General features: G+C 34.6%; 1 protein-coding gene across 8 annotated transcripts in view; it reads right to left on the minus strand.

Moving 5' to 3' along the window:
• LOC149790167 (uncharacterized) overlaps nt 1–15083 on the minus strand; it is a 332923-nt gene that overhangs the window by 135741 nt on the left and 182099 nt on the right. For 7 of the 8 annotated variants that reach the window (XM_089972151.1, XM_089972150.1, XM_089972157.1 and 4 more), the window contains exons 6-7: nt 4883–5019; nt 75–275 (exon numbers count right to left, since the gene is read on the minus strand). In XM_089972151.1, coding sequence (XP_089828277.1) covers nt 75–275; nt 4883–5019 — 338 coding nt within the window. The remainder of the gene's footprint in view (nt 1–74; nt 276–4882; nt 5020–15083) is intronic. The other variant, XM_089972152.1, reaches the window with a different exon arrangement.

The following is a 15083-nucleotide window of genomic DNA, read 5'->3' on the forward strand; positions in this document are numbered from 1 at the left end:
TTTGCAATTGGACTCGACTTACCAATGTGTATATATGGCATACACACTGCCTGTGAATATTATGCAGAACTCACCTTGGAAGGCAGTGCAAACTTAGATGGCAGCACAGTCTGTGAGCTGAGAATGGGGGTTTGAATGGCTCGGCCATGCAGCAAACTTGACGTTGAGCCTTCTGTGTTAGAAGCTTTGGAATGCAGGGGTAAACTAGCCATGTCAGTTGGGATGGGCTTTGTTAGTTGGGATGTACTTTCATGCTTAACTGAAGTAGTGGGAGCCTGTGAAAACATGCATAACAAAACATGAAACAAGTGCAAATCTGATGGACAAATTCCAATGCATATACCACCCCCACCCCCACCCCTGAACAGTGACTAGGGAACCCCAAATTTATTACATATATGATCTTTCTTCTAGCCATCACTGCACATGTCAAGTTTGATCAAAAAAATATCTGACAACAATCACTAATTAAAATCGTTGTACATCTGATCTTCGACACCTTACAAAAACAATGCCCTTTTAGCAGATGGTTACTTTACAGACAAGATAACGACCAATGTGAATTTCCAATGAATGTTTTAAGAGGATATGGAAACAGACTGATGGAATGGGCATAATGACGGTGGGTCTCACAATATCATAAAACACAGAACTAAAGTGTGAGGATAGAAACTGTTCCCCGACACATAATGTCTCATCTGTAAACAACACTGTGATATAAGATGCATGGCTAACGGAACAATCTGAATGCTTGAATCTTGTGCGTACATTTGTTTATGATAACAATCACGATGTGGACACTGCTCTTGCCACCATTAACTGATGCATAGATCTAACAACTTGCTATGGCTGACATATGGAAATACCAGCTGAGGATGGAATGTCCCTATCTCATACTATCATTATATGATGGATTATTTTGCTCTCATTTGTAACTAGAAAAAAGTAATGGAAAAAACATAGCATTATACAAATAGTGTTTTCTAAAAGATCTTATACATATATTTTTAGATAGAGTATTAAAAAATATAAAAAAAATTGTTTATAGAACAAAAAAACATGCACTTTTTAATATTCAAAGCTCATTGTTGTTGTAGGGTTTAACGCCATTTTTCAGCACAATATAGGCTATACATTTGCAGCCAGTATCAATGGTGGAGGATGAACCGGGAAAACTCCCAGAAAGAACCACCAACCCACGAGAAACTACTGGCAAGCTTTCTCACATACCCACAATGGCCGAGCCCGAGACTGGAACCCATGCAGACAAAGGTGAGATGGTAGTGATACGTAACAGTGAGTGCTTTAGAACACTCAGCCACTCAGGGCCCCTTCAAAGCTCTAGTGACAATGAAGTTTGTTATATCATAAATGAAATGATATCATTTATACTGTCACTGAGTGCACTCCCATGGGATGAGATTGGCATATCCCACATGGCTAAGTCTGTCTCCCATAGCTCTCACATAGACAGTCATATATATATATAAACAGATTCAGTGAACTTCTGTCTCCCCACCCCACCCATGCACCCGGACTATGTTGAGGTCACCAGCAAATTTAGGGAACTGCTTTCCCCCCACTAACTGTGATGAGGTCACCTAAAGTGCCTAATAATGGCATCTTTGTCCAGAGTGACAGAACTGTACATTTAGTGGGCATAATTGTAAAGTAATGAAGTTTCATTGCCATATCTTAAGGCACATTAGAGTTAAAAATACAGAAATGGGATTTTCAAAAAAAATGACCAGTAAGACTATGACCATTAAGATACAACCCTGCCTTGGATACACAAATGAAATTATACTGAGAAGAACAAGCATAACAAATGTATCTCTAATCCGTTAAAGTAACCTGATTTATGTGAAAGACATGAGTCCCTAGAAGGTACCGACACTCAACTGACTGAAAAGAATTTCCAGTAATTCAAAATAACACAATTTCTTCCTTTTACCTGCTGCATGTTGAAACCCTCTCTGACCCACTTTTAATAATGATATTCTTCAGCAATAACAAAATTTTCCAATTTGTTATGGACATATTGGATGTCAGATTGACACCATTTTCAAGTCTTCTGGTGAAAACCCCACAGAATTTTAGTTTCATTCAGAAGGATGAACTATAACAAGAGTTTCAAAATGGCCACTAAGATGGCCATATTTAACCTTGAAATAGGCACCGTTCCTTTAGAACCAACTAAATATAATAAGTGTTTTAGTGAAAAACCCATCTTGATATGACCTTCCAATCAAGAGGACAAGATTTTTAGTACTGAATGTCCCATCAACACCATTTTCATTCAGGAACAACCAGACATCATAATAAGTCTTTTAGTGGAAACTCCATGTTGATGTGATGATCCATTCAGGAGAATTGGTGATAAGATTTTAATGACAGCATGGTAGCCATACTGAATACCATTTTGGCACCATTTTCATCCAGGACCAAGCATCATCCAGGACCAAGCAAACCAATGAATGAATGTGTTTTTAAAAATATTTAGTAATCCTGCATGTATTTTATAGTGTATGCATCAGAACTGCATCAAATAAATTAAACATTATCACCAAATACTAAATATCTACATGCATTGTTCCCTCATTATAGTGCACTTTGTTATAATGTGATTTTGGATATAATGCAGTACTACTATCGACCACATTAACAAAAATCTTATCAATGTATAACAACAATAAGAGTTGAAAGAAAACAAGGTGAAGTTTGCTCTTGTGTCTTCATTTCCTTTTCAAAGCACCATCAGTTAACAAATATGTATAGTGCACACTATCTGACTAAAATGCAGTTTGGTTTTTTACATTGTCATTTTATCACAGTTCTGTACATATTGCAGCTTTCAATACAACACAGTTCCATACCCATCACAGTCTTCAATATAATGTGGTTTGGTACATAACATGGTCAGCAGTTATTAGCACTGACAATGGCATTATAATGAGGGAAAGCTGTATTGTAAGTGGAGTTAGTAAAACATTTTAATAAGTAGATAATCAGTATAAGTACCTCAACACTCAACTGCAAAATGCAACTCAGTAACAGCTTTGATTTTGGTGATTGATCTAGAAACCAAGCACTTACATGAACATATTGAGCTATTTTATATTAATGAATGTTACAGGATTCATTAAGTCCATGGCACATCATCTGTGTGCTATTTTCATGTGCTCGCTGTTTATTTATGAGACATTCATTAAATTTTACGGGAACATGTGCATCGTGATGAAAACTTGATCTTCTAGTGACATTATTCAAGTTTACCATCTCCTCGTGACTACATACAAGTTTACCATCTCCTGGTGACAATATACAAATTTACCGTCTCCTAGTGACATTATACAAGTTTACAATCTCCTAGTGACAATATACAAATTTATTATCTTTAGTGACAATATACAAGTTTACCATCTCCAAGTGACAATATACAAATTTACCATCTCCTAGTGACATTATACAAGTTTACAATCTCCTAGTGACAACATACAAGTTTACCATCTCCTAGTGACAACATACAAGTTTACCATCTCCTGGTGACAATATACAAGATTACCATCTCATTTTGACAATATACAAATTTACAATCTCCTAGTAACAATATACAAGTTTACCCTCTCCTAGTGGCAATATACAAGTTTACCACCCCCTCAGTGACAATATACAAGTTTACCCGCTCCTAGTGGCAATATACAAGTTTACTATCCCCACAGTGACAATATACAAGTTTACCATCTTCTTGTAAAAATATGTTTAATCTATCCTATTGATAATATACAGGTTACCATTTCCTAGTGATAATATACAAGTTTACCAAGTTTTATCCTTTAATCTTAAAAGGCTCCAAAAAGTGGAAAATATTGAGCCCCAAACCTAACTTTCAAGCTGGAAACACAAATGTAGTACTTTACACACTTTCTAAAGCTGACATATAAAGTATACCATCTTACATCCCTAATCTGAAATGTCCTTAAGTTTACAGAGCGTAAAGAGAAGTGTGATGAAAATTAGCAATATTAAGCCATGACCTTGCTTGACAACGAAGACAGGAATCCCAGTCGGTATGGGACACAGCTACTAATAATAATTTTTAAGTACACCAATTTCCATCCCTAAATCTTAAATGGCTTGAAAGTTAATAAGCAGAAAGGAAAATATGATGGCTAATTAGAGCTTTTACTCATAACCTTGACCTTGAAAGTAGCAATCCCTATGTGGTATGCAACAGGCCTTCTAGCGATAATGTATAAATTTACCAAGTATTATACCTTAATCTCAAATGGATTTCAAGTTCAAGAACATTAAAGAGTGAATGAACATTATAAAAGTGAATTATGACCTTGACCTTCAAGACAGAACATGTTATGTGATATATAACAATAAACACACCTTCTAACGAAAATGTACAAGTATACCAAGTCTCATTCATTAGTCTAAGATAGCTTTATTTTTATTAAGCAGAAACTAAAGTGTGATGGACAGAAATGTTCATACTATGTCCCATTTTTGTGGCAAGGTGAGAAAAGATATATTTCTAGATGCTGGCATTCGATTTAAACAGGTACATTTAAGATTCTATTTAATATTGTCAATTTTACTAACATATGTTCTATTATATAAAGACACTATGAACAGGGATTGGTCTGAGAAAGAAGATCAATGGACAGTACTAAACAAATATCTACAAGTATAACTACCTGTATACATTGTTAATGAAAGCTGGTGTAACAAAAATAGAAAACATCAAACATGACTCAGGCAAATGAAATCAATCAATAAAGATCTGTATATGTAATTGATGAATTCATCACACATGACATGATAAAATGTTCAAGCCATGCATTCATTATCAACATCACAAACACCAACCCACCTCTTCTGTCCAAAGGGAGTCCACAGTCTTATCACCGATTTGTTTGTCCGAGACAGTTCGGAAGGAAGTTTTACGCTGACTTATCTTATTGCTCTTGGGCGACCCTGGTCGCTGAATGGATCTTCCCCTACTGTCATCTGAAATGTACAAAAATGTAAAAGTTGTTAAACTAGTGTTTTGCCGCAAATATCTGAACTCTTTAATCCAAAGTATTAGATTATTTGTGATAATACCATCTTAGAATGTCCCTACATGCCAGCTGAGCACAATGCAAATAATGAACTTGATCCACACATATGCAGTTCTGGGTCTGAATCTTTGTTCTGGTATATGTACGGTTAAATGGCCACCTATTCGTGGCTGGTGGAAATATTCACCCCATCCTCATTTTGTGCTACTTTCAAAACCATCCCATACCAATATGTAAGTTTTCCTAGGCTGTGAGAATTTCATGTAATGATGAGTCCAAAAATGTAGAAGAAATAGGTGGAACAGAGTACCACAGCTTGCTGGGTTTCTGGGTATATGGCCCATATTTATTCTCCCTCTCAAGCACGTTAATGCAGATGTTTATGCAAAATTAATCAAGTATAAAGGGGATAAATTTTCATGATGTCATACATTGATCACATGTTATGTCACCTTTTCTTTATTAAATTTAAACCATGAAAATGTAAAGATCCAAACTAAAGCGTTTGACTGGACTTTCACTTTTTGCTATGGCAATCATCCTCCAATTTTCTCAGTAACAAAAACATCACCTCCTCATCGTCTGCCACGTTTTTCTGATTCAGTTCAACACGAGCATTGAGCATTAGTGACTGATACATTTGCATCAGCTGCCAATATTACAGGAAGAAAATTGATATCTTCCCCAATGTCAGTACTCCACCCCTCCCCCAACAAAAAAACCTGTAACTTCATTTAACAAGTTCTAAGTACGTTATAAGACCCAACAAGAAAAGAGTGCCAGTTTGTCCCAGCCATGCAACAAATTCTATGGCACTCGGGTATAATTATATACATATGCATATTACATACATTCCACGGACTTCCAGTCTGGAATATAAATCATGCTCAATGGTCCTGGCTTATAAAAAAAAGACTGGTATGTTTTTTGATGCAGAAGACAACTATTTAAATTTACTCTAATTATCTCATAATTATTGCACACTACTGTATCAAACATTTGGGAATTTTTGTTCTTTACATGCATGAGTTTGCCCCTTTTAAACTTGTATTCTTGGAGAACTTGCAAGAGGAATCCCACAATTGTGTGGCCTGGATGCAACACTGATCTTCTAATGTACTTGAGGTAAAATAGGTACGAGTTAGAGTTGAATGACTTATGTACTCAAAGCAATCTATTACCATAATATATTACTAAATGCAAAGTATTACTATACCTTATTACTAAATGCAATGTATTACCATACCTTATTACTAAATGCAATGTATTACCATACTGTATTACCAAAAGCAATGTATTATCATACTGTATTATCAAAAGCAATGTATTACCATACTGTATTACTAAATATAATGTATTACCATACTGTATTGTTAAATGCAATGTATTACCATACTGTATTACTAATTGTAATGTATTACCATACTGTATTACTAAATGCAATGTATTACCATACTGTATTACTAAATGCAATGTATTACCATACTGTATTACTAAATGCAATGTATTACCATACTGTATTACTAATTGTAATGTATTACCATACTGTATTACTAAATGCAATGTATTACCATACTGTATTACTAAAAGCAATGTATTGCCATAATGTATTACCAAAAGCAATGTATTACCATACTGTATTACTAAATACAATGTATTACCATACTGTATTGTTAAATGCAATGTATTACCATACTGTATTACTAAATGCAATGTATTACCATACTGTATTACTAAATGCAATGTATTACCATACTGTATTACTAAATGCAATGCATTACCATACTGTATTACTAAATGCAATGCATTACCATGCTGTGTAACTAACTGCAATTTAGTACCATATTGTATTACTAAATGCATTGTATTACCATACTGTATTACTAAAAGTATAGTATTACCATAGTGAATTTACCAATGTATCCACTGGAGCTGTTCACGTACAGAGAACTTAAAGGTGAAGTACTATGTATTCACTATTTTTTTGCCAGGTACCAACTAATATGGATTTTGTTGTTAATGCAAACCACAATATATTCAGATACAACAAACAAAATGATTCATCAATAAAAACTAAATGACCCCCCTCCCCAATGCCCACAATCCATCAAAAAACAAATGACCCCCTCCCAAATGCCCACAATCCATCAAGATCTAAGAAACTTTTCACATTTTGCCAAAACGAAGTTGATGATTTCACAGTAATCCATATCGTGTGAAAAGTCCAGACCACTTACCTGCCAGAGGTATTAACCAGTTCAATTTTCAATTAACTTCATGTCTGTTTTATGTTGCCCATATTGTCTTGTTTCAATTAACTTTTATGTCTGTTTTATGTAGTCCATGTTCACCATTACAAATGCAAACCCACAGATAGTGGCAATTCCATGATTAGTTGGTTTCATCTATACACCTTATTTGTCTCTGACAGAACTTGAGAGAATTTACAATGTGCAGATATAAACAACCAGTGTGATGTACTACTTACCGTACCTGCCACATTAAAAGTCACTCTATACCCTTGCAAAACCAAACAAGACATGAGCATTATATTGTATACAGACTATTGGGTGCCCTGTTTCCAACCTATGGGATGCAGGGTTATTTCAAGAGTTGTGACTGACTGACTAATATCTTGCACATAAACTATTATATTTCAAATGTATGAATTTGTTGTGGTAATGAATAAAATGTGAATTAGTTTAAAAACTGTTCATAGTAGTTTTTTTATTTTTTTATTATGTATATTTCTCAATTAACACAGCCTAAAGTTAACATTATTAGCAAGTGGGGGCCAGCAAAAAATTTTGATGTTAAGAAGGGATCCTCTTATTCGAAAAGGTTGGGAACTACTGTTGTATATCATATGTTGCATTTTAATACTAGTGTAGGGATTGGTGTACAAGTGTTTCTATATATTTTTTGCTCTTGTATTCAGAAACAGAAATATAAACCATGATGGACAGAAATAAAAACCATGATGAACAGAAATTTAAACCATGATGAACTGAAATTTAAACCATAATGAACAGAAATTTAAACCACAATGTACAGAAATTTAAACCATAATGAACAGAAATTTAAACCATGATGGACAGAAATTTAAACCATGATGAAGAGAAGTATAAACCACAATGTACAGAAATTTAAACCATGATGAACAGAAATTTAAACCATGATGAAGAGAAGTATAAACCACAATGTACAGAAATTTAAACCATGATGAACAGAAATTTAAAGCATGATGTACAGAAATTTAAACCATGATGTACAGAAATAAATCTGCTGAGTAGCAATGTCTTTTTCTTGGAAAAGTCATTATACTTCCAACAACTAACATACCTGTTTGTGGTGGAAACAAAGAAATATGTAAGTAAACTTTTTTATAAAAACTATTCATTCTTATGGTCTAATTTATGCAGAAAAAAAAATAAGTTCTACAAATTGCTTAATCAGCGGTTCAATGGCCTAATTTCAAAATATTTTTTAATATTATTTGAAGTCACCTTGATTTGTTTTACTGCTGGAACAATGAAATGTGGCTTGAATATTCCAAAATTAATGTGAAAGGTATGGATAAGGCCTCATGAAGGGATAATGTAAAAGTCTACAAGTCATTAATTATAGCTTAATACACAATGCCTGCTATCTGCTGGTAGCCCATTATCTCCTGACATCACTGAAAGTTATAAATCTGAATCCCAACCTTATGACTGTTTATTGTTGTCCCCTAATTATACCATATATATTGTATTGTATCTATAAGATGTTACATCAGTTTATTACAAAATGGTATTAATAAAAAATGTAAGCAGAATGCAACTAATAAAATACAACATTGTACATTTATGACCTGTGTTACAAGATTAGTGTATTTACCACATATTCCAATCTTTCAAGACTGCATAGAAGACAATTTAAAGCAGGGGTTGGTAGAATATGGCCCATGGGTGACATGGATTTATCCATTACTTTACATCATAGTGTGTGACCTAAAAATCACTGATCTGGACCATGCCCTGGAGGACGTTGCCCAGTCCTCATCTTTTAAAGCTATAACCAGACACATGGATAGATACAGTAACCCCCCCCCCCAATTCCTAATCAGAAAATACACTGTTCTCTGCTATTCACACATGGCCTTTTAAAAGTATACACAATGTAGTGGAGTAGAATCAAGACAACTCTGTTATAAAACATATGCCTTTTCTTGAGGGTTGCATTAGAGAGAAGGAAAGGTACATGATGTCTGTTTCAATCAATCTATTTCAAAAGTGATAATCTGACATGACTGTCAAGTTTTCTTTTATACAGCTAAACTCTGACATTAAGTACAACTTGATATTTCTCCTCTCCATATGCTATTATTGTGGTTTTTTGGGATGACTTTACACAAAGACTGCTCCTGTATAGCAAATGTTTTAAAATGTGTTATGGTGAAATATTTATTAAGCTATGTCTAAATACTTCATGGACAGCAAATGTTCTATATTTTGCTAGGTCTATACTGCACCTGTACAGGTCTATATTGCACCTGTACAACAAATGTTCTATACTTTGCTAGATCTATATTGCACAAGTACAAAAAATTTTCTATACTTTGCTAGGTCTATATTACACCTTTACAGTTCTATATTGCACCTGTACAACAAATGTTCTATATTTTGCTAGGTCTATATTGCACCTTTACAGTTCTATATTGCACCTGTACAACAAATGTTCTATACTTTGCTAGGTCTATATTGCACCTTTATAGTTCTATATTGCACCTGTACAACAAATGTTCTATACTTTGCTAGGTCTATATTGCACCTTTATAGTTCTATATTGCACCTGTACAACAAATGTTCTATACTTTGCTAGGTCTATATTGTACCTTTACAGTTCTATATTGCACCTGTACAACAAATGTTATATATTTTGCTAGGTATATACTGCACCTGTACAGGTCTATACTGCACCTGGACAACAAATGTTCTATACTTTGCTAGGTCTATATTGCACCTTTATAGTTCTATATTGCACAAGTACAACAAACTTTCTATACTTTGCTAGGTCTATATTGTACCTGTACAGGTCTATACTGCACCTGTACAACATATTTTCTATACTTTGCTAGGTCTATATTGCACCTTTACAGTTCTATATTGCACCTGTACAACAAATGTTCTATACTTTGTTAGGTCTATACTGCACATGTACAACAAACTTTCTGTACTTTGCTAGGTCTATATTGTACCTTTACAGTTCTATATTGCACCTGTACAACAAATGTTCTATATTTTGCTAGGTATATACTTAGTTCTATATTGCACCTGTACAACAAATGTTCTATACTTTGCTAGGTCTATATTGCACCTTTACAGTTCTATACTGCACCTGTACAACAAATGTTCTATACTTTGCTAGGTCTATATTGCACCTTTACAGTTCTATATTGCACCTGTACAACAAATGTTCTATACTTTGCTAGGTCTATACTGCACATGTACAACAAACTTTCTATACTTTGCTAGGTCTATATTGCACCTTTACAGTTCTATATTGCACCTGTACAACAAATGTTCTATATTTTGCTAGGTATATATTGCACCTGTACAGGTCTATACTGCACCTGTACAACAAATGTTCTATACTTTGCTAGGTCTATATTGCACCTTTATAGTTCGATACTGCACCTGTACAACAAATGTTCTATACTTTGCTAGGTCTATATTGCATCTGTGCCACAAATTTTATACTATGCTATGTCTATTGCACCTGTACAGCAAACGGGGTGAGAGTGGAAACCTTTGCCATTCAAAATTCTAAGCTTAAAACATGACTGGTTTGACACATTGCTGCCATCAGACTGGTAATCATGCATTACTTGCTAAAAACTGCTGCGAGTTTCATTCACATTTTTATGAATTTATTAAGAGTCGTGTACATCTATGTGCTTTTACATGTCTCAGATTTACAAATTGCTCATAGTAGCAAATTTGAAAACATTTCAAGTAAATGAGAACTCCCGGCAAAAATAAAGTAATCTAGAACCAGTCTCATCATCAAGAATTTCTGAATTTTTTAATTACATCAATCCCACCTGTCTGCCCCCAACATACCCCCCCCCCCACGGAAGGACAGTGAACCCACGGTTGAAACCTATGATCCATTACCTACTCACCTATATTGTGTCACACATGTTCACAATACAACTATCTGTATAAATCCTGTTTATACACATCCATAAAACCATTGTACATATTTTATTTTAGCAGTAGATCAGTTGCCTAGTATTTGTTGTAAAGACAATTCAGCTTGTAAAAATTGTGACACACAAACACATCACTGTAGGTGTCATGGAAGATTGGTCAGTTTAGCAAATGAACTTCTTCGTTAAATAAAGTTATTATCATTATTATTATTATTATTATTATTATTATTATTGTCATTATTATTATTGTTATCATTTTTATTGTTATTGTTATTATTATTATAATTATTATTATTATTATCTTTTTTCTTCCTGATATATCTCAATTTTTGTAAAAAAAAATACATGTAAGTGAAACTTTTAATTCAACCTCTGACCCCAAAATATCAGGTAATAACAGCCAAAAATATGTGTGTGTGAGAGGTTTGGGTTTTGGGCATAACTTTTTAAAAAATTCAGTCATAACATTACGATGTCTGCAGTGTGACAGTTTATAGTGATGCCGCAGACATGTAGCATGATGTCCCACCCAGTCACATTATCCTGACACCAGGCCGACCAGTCCTAACACTAACCTCTTAATGCTGAGCGCCAAGCTAGGCAGCTGTTAGTACCATTTTTGTAAGTCTTTGGTATGACTCGGCCAGGGATCGAACCCACGACATACTGCATCTGAAATGGATCCTCTAACCACTAGGCCAATGGAGCGGTCCACCAAAAATATAACACCTCTTTCAGATACTTATCACGGAGACAAGCAATTTAGGAGATTATACTAATTGATTAATTGACTGGTTGATTGACTGATTGATGGACAGTCAATAAATGAACATGTCAAAATCTCTGCAGCACTAAGAGGCAGAGTGACTCAGTGGTAAACATACTGGACTGGCAACCAAAAGGGTGTTGGTTAGCCATCAAATATACCCTGGTGGCTACCTTAGTGTGTCCAATCCTTGGGTAAGGTACCATGGCAATAAATAACCTGCTTGTTTTCCTGTGCCAAGAAACACCAAATCAATAAAACTTGAACACTAAAGAGTGGAGATACAAATTTACTTAACTCAAAATGAATCATGACTGTAAAACTGCATATTCACAACTGAGAGCCAGTGTTTACAGTTTAAGTTGGGTTTTACAATGGGGTTCATAACCCTTCTCTTATCTTTTATAAATACAGCAAGCATTTGAACTTACCCAAATATGCCATAAACCCAATATTCTCAGTGGAAGATTTAGGAGGAACCTAGCCAGATCATGCCGTCCCTACGCAGGTATGGATATACTGGGCCTGGAACCTGACTGGAAGCCCAGGCAGTCTGAACACACACCCCTACCCCATCTAGGTAGCAATTAAAATCTGAACACACACCCCTACCCCATCTAGGTAGCAATTAAAATCTGAACACACACCCCTACCCCATCTAGGTAGCAATTAAAATCTGATCACACACCCTCTTAACATTAAATCACTGATCCACCTATATTTAATGTCAATTTCATACCATTCAATTTCAAAGGTGAAGTAAAGCCAGTTCTTAAATCTAATGGTAATCACCTGAATTACACCTATTTACTGCCCATTCTACAGTCTTATTTACTTATATGTGTCTATCATGTAAAGTTCACTAGCAGTTTTTAAAAAAAAATTATCCAGACTTCTTAAGCAGGAATCTCTCAAAGAAAGAATTTTTCAACAAGTTCTATAACTCATCATCTTACAAATATAACACAAAAGTCAACTTTATTTACAATTACATGACAAAAATAATGTAGCCAATATGCTGCAACTGAAGGTGAAACAGTGCAACTCCAACAGGGGACATAACTCAATACAATTATGCAGAAAATGATAAAAATCAAACTGGAACTGGATCTTCAAATAAAGTTTGGTTTGAATCAACAAGTCCTTAAATAGTTATGAAGCTGAAACTGAAGGGCAGGTTCAAGGTCAAACAAGGGGTATAACCACATAAATTTGTGCTAGAAACAATGAAATTAAAAACTGACCAAGGAGTCCTTTATTAAAAACCTTGCACCAAGTGTGATACTAATCCATGAAGTCCTTCGAAGGTATTGAGCAGGAATTAAAGATAAAGTTCAAAGCCAAAAAAGGGCCTTAATTCCATGACATTTTGATGCAAAAGGGTCTTAATTCCATGACATTTTGATGCAAAAGGGCCTTAATTCCATGATATTTTGATGCAAAGGGGCCTTAATTCCATGACATTTTGATGCAAAAGGGTCTTAATTCCATGACATTTTGATGCAAAAGGGCCTTAATTCCACAAAAGGGCCTTAATTACATGATATTTTGATGCAAAATGGTGAAACTGACCTTGACCTAAGTCTTTTCGACGTAAAGCATTACACCAAATTGTATTTCACTTCATGATGTCTTTCAAAGTTTAACTGCATATAAATGAAATGAAAACAGTCAAGTTTTAAGTATAAAAAAGGCCATTAACTTGACAACATTTTGCTGGAAAAGGGTAAAAATTGAATCTGATGTACATCTTCTGATGTCAAGTCCCTTACCATAATTGGTTTGAATCATTATGTCCTCAAAAATTTACTGAGTTGAACTAAAACTTTTAAGACCTAACGTGACACAACATGATGGATGATACATCCTACCTCCACAGATATAGCGAGGCATAATAACTCTTGAAGACAAGGACTAACACAAGAAAGTCACATCCTTCGGTCTATTGTTACTTGTAAGCTTCGATTAATCTTACTAACAAGCAGTAAATTTCATGCTGACTGTCATTAGTTGATCAGAGTGAAATCCTTCCGGTATAAGAGGTACAGAAAAGGAGCATATTTATTTAGTGTACTTGATTCAGACTTGTCAATTTCACTTGTCAGGCAACCAATATATGATGCCCACCTATCAGTCACCCTTGACTCCTCCCCCAAGTTATTGTTGACAACTATATATTTTAGGGATAAGGTATATGAAAGTAACATACATGAAAGTACTCAGTCTCATAGCAATCAAAACTTAAAACAAATAAAAAATTATAATATCTTCCAAATTTAATAATGGCTCAAAAAGAGGAAACAGCAAAGAACCATTTGTGCTGGATTAATAATTAAATTTCACCAAAAACGAAAAGACATCAGAATAGTAAACATTCTGAAATTTCAGATCTTTACTGGAATTGAACATCAAGGGGAGACAATCTCCTGTTCATTTAAAGAAGGGGGGAGGGGATTTACTGAACACAGAAGGGTTTAAATTAAGAACTAAAAGAAGTACTTCAATGTGCGATTTAAAAAAAAAGAAATTTGCATGAATCCCACAGTAGTGCATTCTAGAACAGACCTTGGAAAGCAATTACCTTGATAAGACTTAAATTACAATGGTCTTCATCAAATGCATGATGTTTTTATTAATTCTCTCAGAATCATTTGTTAATTTGAATAGTAGCTGTACATCTGATAGGATAGTCTAATCTGATAAGTCATCATCAGGTCAAGTCAAGGACAACATTCACTGCATTCAGAACTCCTGCTCCTGGTCAATTTCTGGTAGTGTCCATTATATCATGATAACCACTATCCAGTCCACAATAGAGTATCAAATTACCACCTGTATCCAATTATTAGTCCCACAGAAACAGGACACTGGAACAGGAGTGAACACTGCAACCCCATATATTTTGTACCATATTATGATCAGTTAGCAATGATAATGTTATAATTCAATGCTTAAAATAAAAAGTGCATATATCTGCAGTTATCACCCTCATAATATGCAGTAAAACTATCCTTGCTAATTGTCTGTATTTGACCCCATCCTTTGGAGT

Source organism: Sinohyriopsis cumingii, chromosome 10, assembly GCF_028554795.1.
Source record: "Sinohyriopsis cumingii isolate HCF-2022 chromosome 10, ASM2855479v2, whole genome shotgun sequence".
Classification (NCBI taxonomy): domain Eukaryota; kingdom Metazoa; phylum Mollusca; class Bivalvia; order Unionida; family Unionidae; genus Sinohyriopsis; species Sinohyriopsis cumingii.